The sequence below is a fragment of the Myotis nattereri genome, assembly GCF_964212035.1.
Source record: "Myotis nattereri genome assembly, chromosome: X".
NCBI classification, from domain to species: domain Eukaryota; kingdom Metazoa; phylum Chordata; class Mammalia; order Chiroptera; family Vespertilionidae; genus Myotis; species Myotis nattereri.
In genome coordinates, this window is record NC_138078.1 from 4,168,023 (window position 1) to 4,187,516 (window position 19,494).

The 19,494-nt window shown below is 47.6% G+C and overlaps 1 protein-coding gene across 3 annotated transcripts in view; it reads right to left on the reverse strand.

The window, feature by feature from the left end:
- ARHGAP6 (Rho GTPase activating protein 6) overlaps positions 1–19,494 on the reverse strand; it is a gene marked incomplete at its 5' end in the record, with an annotated part of 507,844 nt that overhangs the window by 298,148 nt on the left and 190,202 nt on the right. The window contains one exon of one of the 3 annotated variants that reach the window (XM_081080925.1): positions 1,905–2,153. The exons of the other annotated variants lie outside the window; for them this stretch is intronic. Within the exon in view, the coding sequence (XP_080937051.1) occupies positions 1,905–1,949 (45 nt within the window). Of the gene's footprint in view, positions 1–1,904; positions 2,154–19,494 lie in introns of those variants that run through there. 3 annotated transcript variants of the gene reach the window in all.

The window sequence follows — 19,494 nt, forward strand, 5'->3', positions numbered from 1 at the left end:
GCTGAGTGATGCAATGGATTTATATGCACGACTGAGGCACTCACCATTCCTAGCATGAACGGACAAATTCGACTTGTTTCAATGAAGGAGGCAGTTCTCAGCTGTCCTCCCTTTCCTTATACAGTAAATGGTACAGAGACCTTACAAACGAAAGGGCACCAGCCCACAACTCAACATCTGGAAAAGGTGGCGGGGGAGGGGGGGTGCTAATTGGGAGGAATGAGCACAGACTGTAGCCCAGTGGTTCTCAACCTTCTGGCCCTTTAAATACAGTTCCTCCTGTTGTGACCCAACCATAAAATGATTTTCGTTGCTACTTCATCACTGTCATGTTGCTACTGTGATGAATCGTCATGGAAATATCTGATCTGCAGGATGGTCTTAGGCGACCCCTGTGAAAGGGTCGTTCGACCGCCAAGGGGGTCGCGACCCACAGGTTGAGAACCGCTGCTCTAGATCCTTCAGTGCAAAGAAACCTCTGCCGGAAACGGGTTACCCCTAGCACCACGTTAAGAGGCAAAAGACGAGGCCCCCACCATCTCCAAAAAATGAGCAAGCATTAGGAACTTACGCTTGTCATTTCAAGACAAGTACCTGGCAAAACTAGAGAAAGAGCCACCATAGATTCCTAAACCTCTCACCAGGGAAGGGACCTTCACAGTTTTCTAGTTCAGACCCTCTTTGTTTTATTCCCAGCCCAGCAAAGGGAACCTGCAGGCACTCCCAGTGAGCCCAGGGCCCCCAGCAGCCCCGGGCACCTGCCGGGGTCTCTCCAGGACCTCAGGCCCCAGCACTCCTGTCCAGTTTGACTACTGTCTTGAAAAATGTCTTTTTATGTGCAGAGTGCATTTTGGAGGCCATGAATTTCAGACCCATAACTGTCTTTGCTTTATTACACTATAAGTATTAAGGATTCTTTTTTTATTATTGTCTAAAGTTTTACATATGAGTGTTAACCATTCTTGTCTGCACGCTCAGCATGCTTCTCTCCAATTCTGCAAGCGGGCATTCAGCGCGGGCACCCAACCTCAACAGGGCGAATCGCGTCAAGGAAAACTCCGTCAAGGAGCAGGCGGCAGAGCAAGGGCCATGCCCCACCTCAAAACAGCACATCGCACAACTGGAAAATAAATGTGCAGAGACTGTCGTCAGCCGGCACGGCCGCCTGCCGCTTCCTGGAGGCGCATCCAGAACCTTCAGCGCGCATTCCTCAGAAGCCCTTTTCTTTCGTGCCTCCTTCTCTCTCTCAAACATCAACTCGGTCTAGAATCGCGGAGCCGTCATCAACCTTGAAATCTTGAGTCTTTTCTTAAAGGAAACAACCCCCCCTGCGCTTGTTGTCGGTTGTGTGCTGCGCAACTCCAGTGCGTGGCACACAGTAGGTCTGCAGTAAATATTTATGGAATATCTGAGTCAACAGAGGGAGCAGAGGCGGCTGACAGCAGACCCCCGGCTCCTTGTGTATGGATGAGAGACTGTGCGACCTTCCGTCCAGCTCCGGATTCTGAGGGAATGTACACCCCCTTTCTCAGCGGCTGCACCCCGACGCACATTTCCCTGCGAGCCCTCTCGCCACACGCTGCGATCGCCATCCCGCCCCATCCCGTCCCTGCAGCGCGTCTGACCCACGGCTGGGCTGAGCGGGAAACCGGGCCGGCCCCTGGAGCCTCATTTCTCCCCCAGGCGGGATCCAGGTTCAACTCCCATGCCCCGGGCCCCAGGGTGGGGGCTCCCCTTCTAAGGGGCCGTGGACCCTGGGGGACAGGACACACGCAGCCCCCTCCCCTCCGCTCACCGTACCCCCCAGGACCTCCGGGGAGCCACGGATCCCCCCAAGACCAGCTGTCCCCTCCCAGGCCGGTCCAGTGGCGCCCCCTGTCGCCCGTCGGCTCCGGGACACTCACCGCGTAGTGCAGCTGCGGTTTCTCGCGGGCCACCGGGTCCCCCATGTCGCTGGCGGGGAAGATAGGGGGTCCCGGGCACAGCCTGGGATCACGACGCCGCTCCGAGGTCCCCTTATTTCACCGCCATCCCGGGCGGACCCCGGACGCGAGCGCTGCTCCCGGTCCCTGAGCGAGCTCAATGCCAAGTGCCCAGCGCGCCCGAGTCCCACAGCCCGAGCTGGGGCCAGGGAGGCGCCGCTGCGAATGGGCAGGAGGAGGAGTAGCGGCGGGAGGAGGAGGAGGAGAGGGAGGAGAAGTTGGAGGAGGAGGAGTTGGAGGAGGGGAGGAGGGAGGGGGAGGACGGGGCGGGTAATGGGGGGGAGGAGGGAGCAGCCCAGTCAGTGTCGAGGGGCGGGCGTTCTGTCCTTCCGCGCCCGGGCGGCCCCTGTCGCGGCTGCTGCCACCAGCTGTTGAAGGCCACAGCGACCAGCGCGCCCGCGACAGGTGTCCGGGCAGCGGGCACTCCTGCCTCCTGCCACCCCACCCCCCGCCAAAGCCCGAAACCCCAGCCAGAGGGCCAGAGGGTGGCCCAGAAAGACTTGCAGGAACTTGGGAACGCGCCCCAGGGAGGGCGGGGTTTCGCCTTTGGAAAGCCCTCCTTTGGGAAAGTCAAGGCCACCAGACCCAAGGAGTGGGCAGCGGGAAAGGAGCCAGGAACGCTGCCCGGGGGGACTGATCCCGGGAGGGAGGCCTGGCTGGAGGGCGGCTGGGGCCGCACGCGTTGGGCAAAGTGGGTCCCCGAAGACTTGCAGGGCCTGGGCAGGTCTGGGGAAGGCACTGGAAAGGGAGTCCTGGCAAGTGTGGGGAACATGAGGCCTGGCATCTGTGCCAGGCTGGATCCAAGGGGAGGTGTCCTCCCAGCGCTGCCTTCTGGGTCTTAGTTCTTAGGAGCGACTCAGAAAAGGAGGCAGCACGGATTTGGACGTAGAAGAAACAGGCATCGGGTCCACCGAATTGGTGTCAGTACAGCCTGAGGCTCCCAGCGCCGCCTAAAACTGGCCCCTGCTCTGCAGGCCCCTCCTGGGAGCTTGCACTTTCTTTTAATAGATTTTTATTTAGTTCGGAGAGGAAGGGAGAGGGAGAGAGAGAGAAACATCCATGATGAGAGAGAACCATGGATGGGCTGCCTCCTGCACGCCCCCCGCTGGGGATGGAGCCTGTAATCCCAGCAGGTGCCCTGACAGGGAATCCAACTGTGACCTCCTGGTTCATGGGTCGATGCTGAGCCACTGAGCCACACCAGCTGGGCGTGCGCTTTCCACCCCCTTGGAGGAGAGCGCCCACTCCTTCCCCCGGCCCAGGGCACTGTCATGTCTGCGCTCCCTCCTACAAGCTGAGTCTGGACTAGGCACAGCTTCAGCCAGAGTGGACCATCCAGACCCAGTGAAATCAAGCAATCCCAGCCACGGAGGGGTGACTACCGAGTGGAAGGCGGATTTGTGAGTGGCTCGTGCCCATTTTTGAGGTTCCCCCTGTACTGAACTCCCCGAGCGGCCCTCCGCCTGCCCTGTGGGGGTAGGGAGGATGGGAGAATAGGACATGGCCCCTATGCTGGGGCCCTTATCATTTGGTTGGACTGACCACCCCCTGGATTATAACATTTCAGAGCAAGTGGCTGCATGATTGTAAAGAGCGCCAGGAATGTGGAGCCAGAGGTGCAGGTATCCTGAAGACTCTACTAGGCCCGTGGTGGGCAAACTGCGGCTCGCGAGCCCCCTGCAGCTCTTTGGCCCCTTGAGTGTGGCTCTTCCACAAAATACCATGTGTGGGCGCACACGTACAGTGCGATTGAAACTTCGTGGCCCATGCGCAGAAGTCGGTATTTTGTGGAAGAGCCACACTCAAGGGGCCAAAGAGCCGCATGTGGCTCGCGAGCCGCAGTTTGCCGACCACTGCACTAGGCAATCCCGTGATGGTTCATCTGCTAAAAAACGAAGCTTATATCCTGAAGTTCCCAGCACCGCCTGATCTTATCGTGCCTACCCTCTGACCCAACAATTTCACTCCGAGATAAGATAGAAAAAATGGGCCAATGGCCTTCCGTGTGCAGGAATGTTCATGATAGCTTCAGGCAGGATCACAAAAAATGGAAACAATCTAAAGGAATGGGTGCATAGCTACCCGGCGTGGCTTAATGGTTAAGTGTCGACCTATGAACCAGGAGGTCAGGGTTCGATTCCCGGTCAGGGCACAGGCCTGGGTTTTGGGCTCCATTCCCCGTGTGGGGCGTGCAGGAGGCAGCCTGGTCAATGATTCTCTCATCATTGATGTTTCTATCTCTCTCTCCCTCTCCCTTCTTCTCTGAAATCTATCTATCCATCTATCTTTAATAATAAAAACAAGTAAAAGAATGATTTTCCAACCTGCAGATTCCAGTTCAAGGTTGAGATGGTCAGAACCTCTCCCCACAGCTCAGGTGCCAGGTGGGACCCACCCTGGACAGGACACCCTTCCATCCCAAGGCCACTCACACCCTCACCTACACCCGCAAAGACTGGGACAGTGTAGACAAGACCGCTCACCTCACAGGCTCATCTCTGGGGTGTGGGAAGAAACCGGAGTCCCCGGAGAAAACGCACACAGATGTGGGGAGACTGCACACTGCACGCAGACATGGTCCCAGCGGGAATCCATTGTTTTTCTCATCAACGTTAGAACAAGACGAAACGACATTGTACAAAACAGCATTACCCGGGGACCTGCTTTATTTACATGTTAGAAATGACTCTGCCTGCTAGCGTCTTTCTTGCTAAATTGTCATTGCTAAGTTGGAGTTACATTTTTAAGTGCCATAGAGCTGTTTTTTTTCCCGTGTTTAAAAGGTTTGGGGAGATGGGACAACACATTTAAGAAATGATCAGTGCATGCTGCAAGGCTCTTAAATGCACCTCAACGTGGATCATACGCCTCGGTAGTTCTCAGTGCATTTGTTCAAGACTCGAGAAGGGACCTAGGTTATGCAGAACTCTAAGAGGTCTGCTAAATCTTAAACGATTTTCCCTAGTCAGTTTGGCTCAGTGGATAGAGCGTTGGCCTATGGATCAAAGGGTCCCTTGGTTGCAGGCTCTTCCCGGCCCCGGCCCTGGTTGGGGCCCGTGCAGGAGGCAACCAATCAATGTGTATCTCTCACATCGATGTTTCTCTCTGACTCTCCCTCTCTCTGAAAATCAATGGAAAAATAACCTCAGGGGAAGATTAACAACAACAAAATTTCTTAGACTATGTTTTCTATTTGCTATTGAGTTATATGAGTTCTTTATGGATTTTTTTGTATATTAACCACTTATTACATATATAGTTTACAAATATTTTTCCAATTCTGTAGATTGCCTTTGCATTTTGTTGATTGTGTCTTTTGCTATGCAGAAAAGTTTTTAGTTTTATGTGTCCCACTTGTTTATTTTTGCTTTTATGGCTTGAAGTTTTGGGATCAAACCAATAATTCTTTGCTGTCCTAGCATCCTAGGATGTTCAGCAATGCCCCTGGCATCCACCTGCGAGATGGGAGTTTTACCCCCTCCCCCAGCTGGGGCAACCCAAAATGTCCCCTGGGGGCAGGGGCAGGAGCCTCCCTGTCTGAGAAGCACAGCTTTTAGGAAGTTCTGCATCCATAATCTTAGACCAGTGGTTCTCAACCTGTGGGTCGCGACCCCTTTGGGGGTTGAACGACCCTTTCACAGGGATCACCTAAGACCATCGGAAAACACGTATAGAATTACATATTGTTTTTGTGATGAATCACTATGCTTTCCTGATGTTCAATGTGTAACCATGAAACTCCATCCTGCGTATCAGATATTTACGATTCATAACAGTAGCAACATGACAGTGATGAAGTAGCAACGAAAATAATTTTATGGTTGGGTCACAACATGAGGAACTGTATGAAAGGGTCGCGGCCTTAGGAAGGTTGAGAACCACTTCCTTAGAGCTTACTGCTGCCTGTCTTCTAATTTTCTGATGAATCGTGAGCATGTTTTTATTACATCTGGCTTCTTCTACTCAACATCGTGTTTTTAAGGTTCTTTCGTGTTGTTCTATGTAGCTGTCGCTGGGTCATTCCCACTGCTGTCTAGTAGTCCATTGTGTGTGTTTAGCGCTATTTATCTTTTCAAGTGCTGCGAAACATCTGTGTCCTTTCCAGCTTAGAGCTACCGGAAACCATACTGCTCGAACACCATTACACATATCTCCTCGCGCACATGTGTGTGCGTTTTTACAGGGCACAAACCTGGCAACAGAATTGCTGGGTCATGGGCAGGCCTAGCCTCAACTTCACTGGGTAATGCCCCCAACAGTTTTCCAAACGGATTGTACCAATTAGAATCTTTATTTACACGCCAGTATAAATAGACTGAGCATAGTTTATATAAAGGCTGAACATAGTTTAGAGTTGTCTCTCTCTCTTCGAGGTTTTCTCATGGGGCTTGCAAGATAAAACTCAGGGAATCAAACACCAGGATGAGGAAGGAGAGCTGGGGACGGAGCCTGAGGTCCTCCTTGGCCAAAATCACATCTCTTTTAAGTGAAGGAGGACCGACCAGGCCTGCAAGGAATTGGAAATGCCGTTGCTGACCCACCCACACGCACAGGTGGGAGCAACGAGAACACGATGTTTATGCTTTTGAGGGAGGACCTTTTATTCGGCAGAAACTCAGCACACTGTGGGGGGCGGGATCTTAGCAACCCAACTATAAACATGAAGGCATTGCCACTAAAGGAACTGCCATTTTGCTCCACAGCCATAATCTTCCCTTTCAGATGAACCCTAATGGGGAGATGAAGACGGGAGAAAGCCAAGGAGAATGAAGCTTTCATTCCTTTTTCCAGCTCAGTTAGAAAGAGACAACTCCCATTCTGAAGACAGACTTGGTCCAAAGATGGGGAGTGAGGAACTCCTGGGGGTCCCAAGAATGGCACCCTGGGGGGTGTTGTGACATAGAACAGTGAAGAAAGAAAAAAATGCACTGGCATCACCTCTAATGTCGCCCTCAGCCTTGATCCCTACTACCAAGAATATTAAGAAGTTATACAAGGGCCGAAACCGGTTTGGCTCAGTGGATGGGGCGTCGGCCTGCGGACTGGAGGGTCCCAGGTTCGGTTCCGGTCAAGGGCATGTACCTGGGTTGCGGGCACATCCCCAGTGGGGGATGTGCAGGAGGCGGCTAGTCGATGTTTCTCTCTCGTTGATGTTTCTAGCTCTCTGTCCCTCTGCCTTCCTCTCTGTAAAAAAATCAATAAAAAATATTTAAAAAAAAAAAGAAGTTATACAAGGTGTGGCAAAAGTAGGTTTATAGTTGTGAGTACGTGAAACAGAGTTTATTCTTGTAGTATTATTATTAATTATTGTATTATTATCCATACTCTCTTGCCCCAAATGTCAAGTGCCAATTTTGAGGAACCCTTCATAGTCATAAGAAATTCATGCTTTGCCCTAACCAGTTTGGCTCAGTGGATAGAGCATCAGCCTGCGGACTGAAAAGTCCCAGGTTCAATTCCGGTCAAGGGCATGTACCTTGGTTGCGGGCACATCCCCAGTAGGAGGTGTGCAAGGGGCAGCTGATCAATGTTTCTCTCTCATCGATGTTTCTAAACCTCTATCCCTCTCCCTTCCTCTCTGTAAAACATCAATAAAATCTATTTTAAAATTTAAAAAAAGAAATTCATGCTTTAGTAGTTCTCACTCAGTAGAACATCTCACACAACCACCACTTGTCTTTCAGTGGAGTGAGCCCTGCACCACCCAAGCAAACAAGGAGCGATTTCCCCAGAGCAGAAGAGTAGAGCTGGGCTCTGGGACCTCCTCCAGCCAACACAACATATCAAAAGGCTAACAGGTAAAAACTGGCCGTTGGTGTCATCCAGACTAGACGCTATGGAGTCGTCTGGAGCCCTTGGCTAGTCACCCAACAAAACTACTCTTTTCAAAGGCTCGGCAGTCGTATGAATGATGCTCGCACGTAGCATGACTCCGGCGTCTGAAATTTCCAAAACAAGTTTAGATGGGACGTTGCCCCCTCCTCAATTAATCTCTTGTGTGATTATGATTTCACTTTTCAAGGGAACAGAACATACAAGGCAAAAGTTAAGAATTTGTTGTCAGAAGTGTAATAAAATGAGGAGAATGAAATAGAGTGTCCCGCGCATGCCAAGTCACTTAACCTGTCTGTGTCTCATTAATCCACCGAATAGAGAGAAGGAGCCAGAATTTCAGGTCACAAGGCGTGCTCGGGACAGAAAAGTTGAACCCCAGCCATTTCATGGGGCCGCCTTTGCCTTGCTGTGCAACGTGAGCCAACCAAAGAGAACAGCTCCAAACCCAATGTCTTCTTTCTTGATTCTTTTTCCTTGGGACCACGCTTTATGAAAGTAGCTCTCTGCCAGGTGCAATTTTGTCCCCCAGGGCACATTTGGCAAGATTTGAAAATGTTTTTTTAATCAAAGCTAAAGTTTATTTGGTGCATAATCTGTGCTTGCTCTCAGGTACTTTCACATGTATCTTTTCCTTTGATATGTAAAAGCAACCATGTGAGGTATCTTACAGGTTAAAAAAAACCAACATAACACAAACCTACCTCTTTCACTTATTCAGGTGAAAAGAAGGTTTATAAGCATCTACACTAATAAAAGAGAAACATGCAAATTGGTGTCACTCCGCTATGCCCACCAGCCAATCAGGATGAGTATGCAAATTAACCCAACAAAGATGGTGGCTAATTTGCATATGCAGGCACAGAGCGAAGACTGAATACTGAACACTGAAGAGGCTTGGCTTCTCCGCTGCAGCCAGAGCAAACGAAGGCCTGGGTCCCGGGTGTCAGAGGAAAACTGGTGCCGGCAACTAGGGGAAGGAAAGCCTATTGCACGAATATCTTCATGCAATGGGCCTCTAGTTCCAAAATAAAAGCAAATGTGCCCAGGGAGTAGGGGAGGCTGGGGGAAGGTCAATGGGGGGAAAAAGTATACATATGTACTACTATTTGTAATACTTTAAACAATAAAATAAAATTTAAACAATAAATAAAATCAAACCCAACCAAGTACATGGTCTGTTTCCATTTCCTTTTATACCTATTTCCACTTCCTCTACATATATCAGGATGTAGCATTAGAAGAGCCAATTCAAATGAAAGGGAATCTTTCTTGTAATTTTCGTCTGCAGGTGCTTTTTAACCTACCAATTTTCTACTCTAAGCACAAGAAACTTAAATGCTGTCAATACCTGAAATAACTTGTAAGGTGATCTAGTACTTTGAACATTCTGTTCACATAGAAATACAAGCCTAAAATTAGCACTTTTTCAGAGGCACTTTTTCAACAGAAAAAGGCAATGGTAACAGTTCAATGGATGGAAAGGATTTAAATTAAATACCTTCAAGAAAATAAAAAAGAATGAAGATATTTTTAATCTTCACAACTTGGGGGGTGGGCAGTAGTGCTACTGGTGCTTAGTGGGTGGAGGCTAGGGATGGTACTAAACATCCCACAGTGAACAAGCCAATCCCACCACCTCCCACCACACACATACAGAACAAAGGCCTGGGCCCAAACGGCGATCGTGCTAAGATTGAGAAACCCCACGTTACATGTAAAATTGCTCCAATCAAAATAATCCTAACGCATTAGAATCTAAGCATCAGGCTAGGGCGTTTTCATTATTTCAAATGTGATTGCCATTTTGTTCATGTTCACACATGTAGCACATATGGAAATACATTCCCTGGAGAGATTATAAGATGTCTTCTCCCTTTCAGCAGACGACAGGCAAGAAGAAAACAGACCAGCCTCGGCCAGTTTGCTCAGTGGTTAGAGCACTGGCCCAAGGACTGAAGGGTTGAGGGTTTGATTCCGGTCAAGGGCACATACCTCGTTTGCAGGCTCAATACCCAGCTCCAGTCGGGGTGTGCAGGAGGCAATCAATTGCTGTATCTCTCTCACATCGATGTTTCTCTCTCTGTGTGTCTCTCCCCCTCCCTTCCACTCTCTCTGAAAATCAATGGAAAAAAATACCCTCGGGTGAGGAGTAACAAAGCAAACAAGTGAAAAAGAAAACAGACCAGAAAGATAAGGCTCATATCGGCGTCTGAATGTATGATCTTCAGGACCATGTACATCAGTATCACTTGGGGTGAGATTTTTAAAAGTAGATTGTGAGGACCTCCCCAAAAATACTGAGACAGGACCTCTTGGAGCATGAACTCACAATTAACATTTTTAGCAAGATCCCTTGATATAATGTGCAACAGTTTGAGAGTCACTGACATGGTGAGACTAAAATGCAGAAACATGCTTAGAGCGGTTGAGTGACTCGTTCAAGGTCATGCAGATAGCATGAGACAATGTTAGAATCCATCCCTAACTTAATTAATATTTGAAAAGGGAGTAAAGACAGTCTTTCTAATAAATGCTGCTGGGAAAATTGGACAGGTAAATGCAAAAAATGAAACTAGACCACCAGCTTATACCATACACAAGAATAAACTCAAAATGGATTAACGACTTAAGTGTAAGTCATGAAACCGTAAAAATCCTAGAAGAATACATAGGCAGAAAGTCTCAGACATTTCTCATAGCAATATTTTTCCAGGTAGATTTCTTCAGGCAAGAGAAACAAAAGGAAAAATAAACAAATGGGACTACATCAAACTGAAAAGCTTTTTCACAGCAAAAGAAACCACTAACAAAATGAAAAGGGAACCCATCGAATGGGAGAACATTATTTCTCGATGATACATTCAATAAGGGGTTAATATCCAAAATTTACAAAGAACTCATACAACTCAATACCAAACACCAACAGTCCAAAATTAAAACCACAATGAGATTTCACCTCACACCTGTCAGAATGGCTATCATTAATAAATCAATGAACAACAAGTGCTGGTGAGGATGCGGAGAAAGGGGAACCCTCGTGCACTGCTGGTGGGAATGCAGACTGGTGCAGCCACTGTGGAGAACAGCATGGAGTTTCCTCCAAAAATTAAATATGGAACTCGCATCTGACCCAATGATCCCACTTCTGGGAATATATCTGAAGAAACCCAAAACACTAATTCAAAAGAATATAACCACCCCTATGCTCATTTCAGTGTTATTTATAATAGCCAAGATTTGGAAACAGGTCAAGTAGCCATCAGTAAATGAGTGGGTGAAAATCTGTGGTACATGTACACAATGGAATTCTAAGAAAAAAAAGGGAAATCTCACTTTTTGCAACATCAAGGATGGACCTGAAGATTATTACACTAAGTGAAATAAGCCTGTCAGAGAAAGACAATTACCATATAATCTCACTTACTTGTGGAATCTAATGAACAAAATAAACTGATGAACAAAATAGAAACAGAGGCATGGGTACCTGGGGCAGACTGACAGCTGTCAGATGGAAGGGAATATGGGGGGCTTCTAAAATGTCATAGTCAGCCCTGGGCGGTTTGGCTCAGTGGATAGAGCATCAGCCTGTGGACTGAAGGGTCCCAGGTTCGATTCCAGTCAAGGACATGTAGCTTGCTTGTGGGCACATCTCCAGTAGGGGGTGTGCAGAAGGCAGCTGATCAATGTTTCTAACTCTCTATCCCTCTCCCTTCCTCTCTGTAAAATATCAATAAGATATATTTTTAAAAAATAAATAAAAATAAAATGTCATAGTCAATATTTTATCCCTTTCCTGCTTCCCTGATTATAACATTTGTGTGTGTGTGTGTGTGTGTGTGTGTGTGTATAAAACACATAGACATAGGGTGGGGGTGGGTGGAGGTGGGCAAAGGGGTGGAAAATGACCTTGCTTGGGGTGGTGGGTGCACAGTACAGTGTGCAGATGATGTTTTATTGAGTAGCACACTTGAAACCTGTATGGTTTTGCGAACCAATTGACTGTTACCCCAATCAATCGAATAATAAATAAATAAATAAATGCCACCATTGCAAGAAGATGAAAAATATCCCTACGTTTATGATTAACCAGAAGAATTGGATCCATTTGTAGTTATTGAAGAAGAAATGAAAATAACATTTGTCCTAGGTCCGTGGCTGGCAAACTGCGGCTCGCGAGCCACATGCGGCTCTTTGGCCCCTTGAGTGTGGCTCTTCCGAAGACTTAGGAGTACCCTAATTGAGTGAATAACAATGTACCTACCTATATAGTTTAAGTTTTAAAAATGTGGCTATCAAAAGAAATTTCAATCGGTGTACTGTTGATATTTGGCTCTGTTGACTAATGGGTTTGCCCACCACTGTCCTAGGTCATCACAACCCAGAGACTGCTAAGGGACTTGCTCCATTCTTCTGTGGCGGTGTGGTTTTCTCCCCACTGTCTCCGTGACTGAGGAGGAGCAAGAATGCTGCTGCACGTGACTCCTTTCAAAGCTCTCAGGATAACTGATCTCCATTAAACTTTATTTTTCAAAACCAGAGAATTCCATTTCTCACATGAACCTGTCAAGAAATGACCAAGGTGCTTAAATTACACAACTTCTTCGTCCTTTGAGATTTCGCCGAGGGGAGCATCCCTTCAGAGTCTATTGAAAATCCTTCCCCATCTATAAAATAATTCTTTGTCTCCCTTCCTGGCAAAATAAAGCTACCAGCCACGGGTTCCCTGCTGCTGATGGGAAAGTCTGAGATCTGGAACAAAGAGAGCTGTTTTGCACATCATAGTAGACGATGTGAGGCCTTCAAGGCTATCGGATTGCATTTCTATAAGTTCCATTTCTACAATGGAATGATGGGGAAAAGAAAAACAATTCCAGCTGTAAACGTGGAGCAAGGACACAGACAATGAAGAACAATTTGAAGGGATGTCATGTGTGAGAAAGAAAAGCCTTGTCAATTGTCTCCAGAAGCTGGACAAGCACCCAGAGTGAAAGTTATGAAGACTCAGATTTTGACTCAACAAATGAAAGCCCTTTCTACACTTGACCTGGCAATTCCACCCCTAGGAATATAACGACAAGGAATGAAAACATGTCCACACACAAACTTGGACGCAGGCCTAACCGGTTTGGCTCGGTGGATAGAGCATCGGCCTGCGGACTGAAGGGTCCCTGGTTCGATTCCGGTCAAGGGCATGTACCTTGGTTGCGGGCACATCCCCAGTTGGGGGTGTGCAGGAGGCAGCTGATCAGTGTTTCTCTCTCATCGATGTTTCTGACTCTCTGTCCCTCTCCCTTCCTCTCTGTAAAAAATCAATAAAAATATATATTTTTTAAAAACTTGTATGCAAATGTTGATAGCAACATTATTTATGATAGCCCAAAGATGCAAGCAACCCAATTGTCCACTAACTGAGGAAGGGAGGGAAGGAGAGAGAGAGGGAGGGAGGGAGGAAGAAAGGAGCAAGAGAAGGAAGGCAGCTATCCAGGGAGGTGGTGATTTCCTCTTCCTGGCAATATTTAACCAGTTAACTGCCACACATCCAAAACGGAAACCATCCCTACATGCCATGATATTTTGAATTTAATTTAAAAAAATCAATTTGCAATGAATATTATAAAAATAAATATATTACTACAATTCGGGTGTTCTTGAATATTTTCAGCTGAAAATTCTCACAAAAAATGATTTTAGCCCTGACCGGTTTGGCTCAGTGGATAGAGTGTCAGCCTGTGGACTGAAGGGTCCCAGGTTCAATTCTGGTCTATGCCATGTGCCTTGGTTGCGGGCACATCCCCAGTAGGGGGCGTGCAGGAGGCAGCTGATGTTTCTCTCTCATGGATGTTTCTAACTCTCTATCCCTCTCCCTTCCTCTCTGTAAAAAAAGAAAAAGAGATTTTAAAGTTGGTCAGAGCTGCCACTTAGGGAAAACATTGTTTATAGACACGTGTGGCGTGTGGGGAAGGTCCGCCGCTTACGTCTACAGACGCTTATGGCATACAATGGGTTCAGTTGAGCCCAAATGACCATCAGTTGGCCCAGCTGCACTGTATGGAAGTTTCGCTATAAGACCTGCAACTCGAAAATGGCATAGTCAATGTTTTACCCCTTCCCTGTTTCCCTGCTTATAACATGAGTGACTCAAGGCTCAAGACTGGCTTCTAGTAATTCATTCAGCCCATTCTTTCATTCATTCTTCCAATGCTGGCTGAAGGCAAGCCCTGGTGCTATTTTTCTCTTAATAATAGAGTTGCTTCTTGCCTTAGTCAGTGGTCGGCAAACTCATTAGCCAACAGAGCCAAATATCAACAGGACAACGATGGAAATTTCGTTTGAGAGCCAAATTTTTTAAACTTAAACTATATAGGTAGGTACATGGTTATTCACTTAATTAGGGTACTCCTAAGGCTTAGGAAGAGTCACACTCAAGGGGCCAAAGAGCCGCATGTGGCTCGCGAGCCGCAGTTTGCCGACCACTGCCATAGGTGGAGTTACCAAGAAGCAGACTCTAAGATAAGGATTCACGTGCAAGTGATTTCTTAAAGACATGTTGCCAGGGGAAACTGGTAAGGGATGAGCTGAACAGGGTAGGAAAGGGGAGAAAGCCAAGTAATGGTGCGATTTCTGGCAAAGCCCCGTCTTGGCCTGATCCTGAGGGGAGCTGTGGGGTCTAAATTCCATCTGGGAGCTGTCCCACCTCAAGGAAAGAGGACTGAGCTTTCATAGTCTCACACCTGCCCATCAGGGGCTGTGGGATGAGGCCCCAGGATGATGCCAACTCCCAGGCACTTCGTGCCCTTTGTGGGTCCCAGGAAGCTGCTGCAGAACCCCACGGGCTGTCCTCTGATGGTCCCAGATGTTGGTCATTAGAAGCCAACCACACAAAATCTGGGGGAGGGGACAGGCAGACAGAACCGGTAGGAGGTCTGAGATATTGTGGGCAGAGCACCAATAGCAAGTGTTCACTGCACGTTTGGGTTGAACACCTGTTCCCCTCTAAAGGCTCTTTGTGACTGCTCTTGTGTCCAGATCCTGAACAGTATGGACATGTGTGGCCCCAGATGGATTTCTGGGGAGGCCAGGTGTGAGCTGAGCATCCAATACCCCTCACCCCAGGTGACTCCCTTTCTGGCTGATTAGCGCTCTACATGGTGTCTCTGTCCATATTAGACCTGTTCCATGGCATATACTGACGACCTTCTGAAGTAGTGAACCCACTCATAGTGTTAGCATCATCAATGGTCATTTCGCCACTTACTTTAATTTTTTTAAAATATATATATATATATATTTTATTTCAGAGAGGAAGGGAGAGGGAGAGAGGGAAACATCAATGATGAGAGAGAATCATGGATTGGCTGCCTCCTGCACGCCCCCTACTGGAGATTGAGCCCGCAACCCGGGTATGTGCCCTTGACAGGAATCAAACCCAGGACCCTACAGTCCACAGGCTGACGCTCTATCCACTGAGCCAAACCGGCTAGGACCAGCCACTTATAAGATTAGGCAGGTTCCAAAAGCTGCAAACTCCTGGAACTATGTCTGACTGGGCGACTTGACTCACTGGACTCCGCCCTCCCTATTATCACAGTGAGGTCGAAGAGGCCAATCCCCAGCCACACAGTACAATTTTCTCTGCTTTATCAGTCATCCTATGACATCATTCGCTGATTACCATCTTTGTTGTGAGAATGAAACGTGTGTGTGTGTGTGTGTGTGTGTGTGTGTGTGTGTGTGTGTGTGTGTAGCAGTTAGAAGAATGCCTGGCCTCTATAAGCTCTCTAGTAATGCTTACTATTTATTTTTTTTAATATATTTTTATTGCCTTAACCGGTTTGGCTCAGTGGATAGAGCATCAGCCTGCAGACTGGGGGGTTCCAGGTTTGATTCTGGTCAAGGGACCTTGGTTGCTGACACATCCCCAGTAGGGAGTGTGCAGGAGGCAGCTGATCGATGTTTCTCTCTCATCAATGTTTCTAACTCTCTATCCCTCTCCCTTCCTCTCTGTAAAAAATCAACAAATATATTTTTATTGATTTCACAGAGGAAGGGAGGAGGAAGAGGAAGAAGAAGAGGAGAGAGAGAGAAACATCAATGATGAGAGAGAATCACTGATGGGCTGCCTCCTGCACACCCCCCACTGAGGATCAAGCCAGAAACCCAGGCATGTGCCCTGACCGGGAATCAAACCGTGACCTCCTGGTTCATAGGTCTACGCTCAACCACTGGGCCACGCCGGCCAGGCTAACGCTCACTATTTATTATAACACGGGTATGGAACTTCTCTTCAGTTGCACGAATAGGTTTTTGTCCTCAAAATTGTTCTTCCTGCCAAAGGACTTGCAACAATTTTTCTGATCGATTTCAACTTTGAAAAACTTTGGGTTTTATTTGACTTCCTTCGGCAACTTCTTCCTAGCACCTTTTTCTTCCATTTCCCCTGAGGTGATCATACAAGATGGAGTTCATGGCAAAAGTCCTCTGCAGCGAGCAGAAGGACAGTAAATATTAGGTGCACTGGGGAACAAACCGGGGGGGCGGGGGGGGCAGAGACAACAAGCTCCCAGAACCTCTTAACATACTTTGGTGGCGAGGAGTGAGCCAGCGGGCGTGACTGCGGAGCATGGCTTTGTTTGTATCTTCGAAAGTGCACAAGTTGAAATTCCATAAATAGAGGAGCTTCTGTGCCACTTTCTATTGCTAATATTTTCTTTTCCTCTGACGTCTGTCCCCAGCATTTGAGTTCAGGGTGAGCGCTTAATCAGTGCATTGGTGATTGATGATACAAGCGTTACAGGGGCGCATAGCATTAGAGAGACAAATCCAGGGAACTATCAAGGGTGAAAAATCACCATTTCAGTAATTTACAGAATCCTGAAGGGAAAAAAACAACACACGTTGTACTCCAATGTTTTTTGTTTTGTCTGCTCTAAAAGAACACACGAGAGATGTTTTTCTCAGATCTGGCACAGGGGTCGGTAAGAGTGGTTCTACATTCCTCAACGGTTGAAAGAAAAATCAAAAAAAGAAAGATGTTTCATGACAGGGACAAATGATAGGAAATTCGCATTTTGGCCTTCACAGATATAGCCTTATTGGGACACCGCTATGCCCACATGCACGCATTTGTTTATGGCTACGTTCTTTTATTAAAGAATTTTTAAAAAATGTATTTTTATTGATTTGAGGAAGGGAGAGGGAGAGATAGAAACACCAATGATGACAGAGAATCATTGATTGGCTGCCTCCTGCACGCCCCCCGCCCCACTGGGGATGGAGCCTGCAACCCAGGCATGTGCCCTTGACCGGAATAGAACCCTGGACCCTTCAGTCCCAGGCTGACGCTCTATCCAGAGCCAAACTAGCTAGGGCTGTTTATGGCTACTTCCAACAGCCTGATATATCTGGTCTTTTACAGAAAATATTCGCGGACTCCGATGTAGAAAACCAAAACAGCACTTTATTTCGTTTGATTTTCATCTACTTTTGGTTTGCATCTTCTCCCTCTTGGAGTTTCACAAAGCCGAAGGAAAACTATATCCTCCAAAGATTCGTTTCTATTAACATCTCAATTATTTAGCTGCATGTATGGCGCTGAAGCAGACAGAGAAACCAGAACGCAGATTGGACTCGGCTGCTCCACACATCTGAGCTTCCCGAGACACGTTTACGTTATTTCTGGCAACTCCACACGGGCCTCCTTTGGTCTGTAGAAGGCGCACACACCCGCCTTTCTTCCGGAGCAATATAATCAGAACCAAAGCAAACACTGGCTTGTTGTGTCTGTATGCATTCTCCAATCACCTGTTCAAAGTCTTTCCCCCTCACTGTTGTCTAAGTTTGATCGAATAAAAAGCTTTCCCTGTGTCTTCACCTGACAGGTTTAATCCTGATGTTCAGACACATGCTGTGCCTCGGTATCGCTCGCTCCAGACTTGACGGGGTTGGCACCCATCTGCACCAAATTCACTTACATACCACACCGTCCCATGTGCCCTGACGCCAGAAAAGCAGAAGAGTCTAAAGCATTTATATCCAAATTTGGCCCTTGAGGTCTGAACATTTTATCTTATCATCAAAACTCTAGGCCACTCAGAGGAAGTGAACTTGAGCTGCTCACAGTTCATTTATTTTTACAGCATCCACTTTTCACTAGGCCAGTGATGGCGAACCTATGACACGCATGTCAGAGGTGATGCGTGAACTCATTCTTTTGGTTGATTTTTCTTTGTTAAATAGCATTTAAATATAAAATAAATATCAAAAATATAAGTCTTTGTTTTACTATGGTTGCAAAGATCAAAACATTTCTATATGTGACACGGCACCAGAGTTAAGTTAGGGTTTTTCAAAATGCTGACACGCCGAGCTCAAAAGGTTCGCCATCACTGTTCTAGGCTGTGACTAGGCTGTATGGACAAATATAGGTGAATAGAAAATTTTCAGACTAGTCAGTATTCTGGAAGGTATTCCAAAATCCAATCCATTTTCTACAACTAGCATGATGCTTCGAGCACCCTCCTCACATTCTGAACATTCCAAGATGCAGCCATCCACCACCTTCTTGCATTCTTGGCAGGGGAGATGCCCTTTGAAATTCTAGGCCACAAATCGAATGTGAGTTTGTGTTTTCAAGGGGTCAACTCCCTCCGGCTGTAACATCCTTCTTCCCCCATCACATCCATCACCTCCCTTCCCCACCCCTTCCATTTCTTCTTTGCCTGTGTGACTCCCACTAGCCTCCCTGGATTTCCTGCACCCTATAGACCCCCTCCCCATCAAAAGGGTGTGTGAGCCTTCTGGTCTGACCTCTGTGAGGGCATTTATCTTGTCTGTATCCTCCTGAAACACTGTCCTCTTCAAAGACAGGGGCTGTCATATACATCTTTTACCCCCAGAGCCTGGACCCATGCCAACTATACAGCAACCACTGGAGAAATGTCAATAGAATGCTGCTATTAAATACTAGAGGCCCGGTGCACAAAAATTTGTGCATTCAGGGGGGTCCCTCAGCCCGGCCTGTGCCCTCTCGCAGTCTGGGACCCCTCGGTGGATGTCCACCTGCTGGCTTAGGCCTGCTCCCCGGGGGATCGGACCTAAGCTGGCAGTCAGACATCCCTCTGGCAGCCCGGGAGCCCTCGGGGGATGTCCACTTGCCAGTGGGGAGCAGGCCAAAGCTGCAGTCGGACATCCTTAACGCAGCTGAGGAGGCAAGAGAGGCTCCCGCCACCACCACCGTGCTGGCAGCCATCAGCCTGACTTGTGGCTGAGCAGAACTTCCCCTGTGGGAGCACACTGACCACCAGGGGACAGCTCCTGCATTGAGTGTCTGCCCCCTGGTGGTCAGTGTGTGTCATAATGACCAGTCATTCCCAGTCGTTCTGCTGTTAGGGTCAATTTGCATATTACCCTTTTATTATATAGGATGATTGCAGGAGATGAGAACAGTCAGCATTGGGACTGTTGGGTATAGCATCAGCATATCTAGAAAGAACCTGAACTGGAATCCACTGCAATGGCAGTGCCTGCTGCTTGAGGTAAGCTGGTGAGTTAGCCAACAGAATCCTTTCCTTATGCCTGGTCTTGACTCCAGGCCCTGTTGAATGTCACAGGTGCCTCCCGGTTGTCAACAGAACACAATAATGTGGTATTGAAAAGCAAAACCTTTTCAAATCGTCAT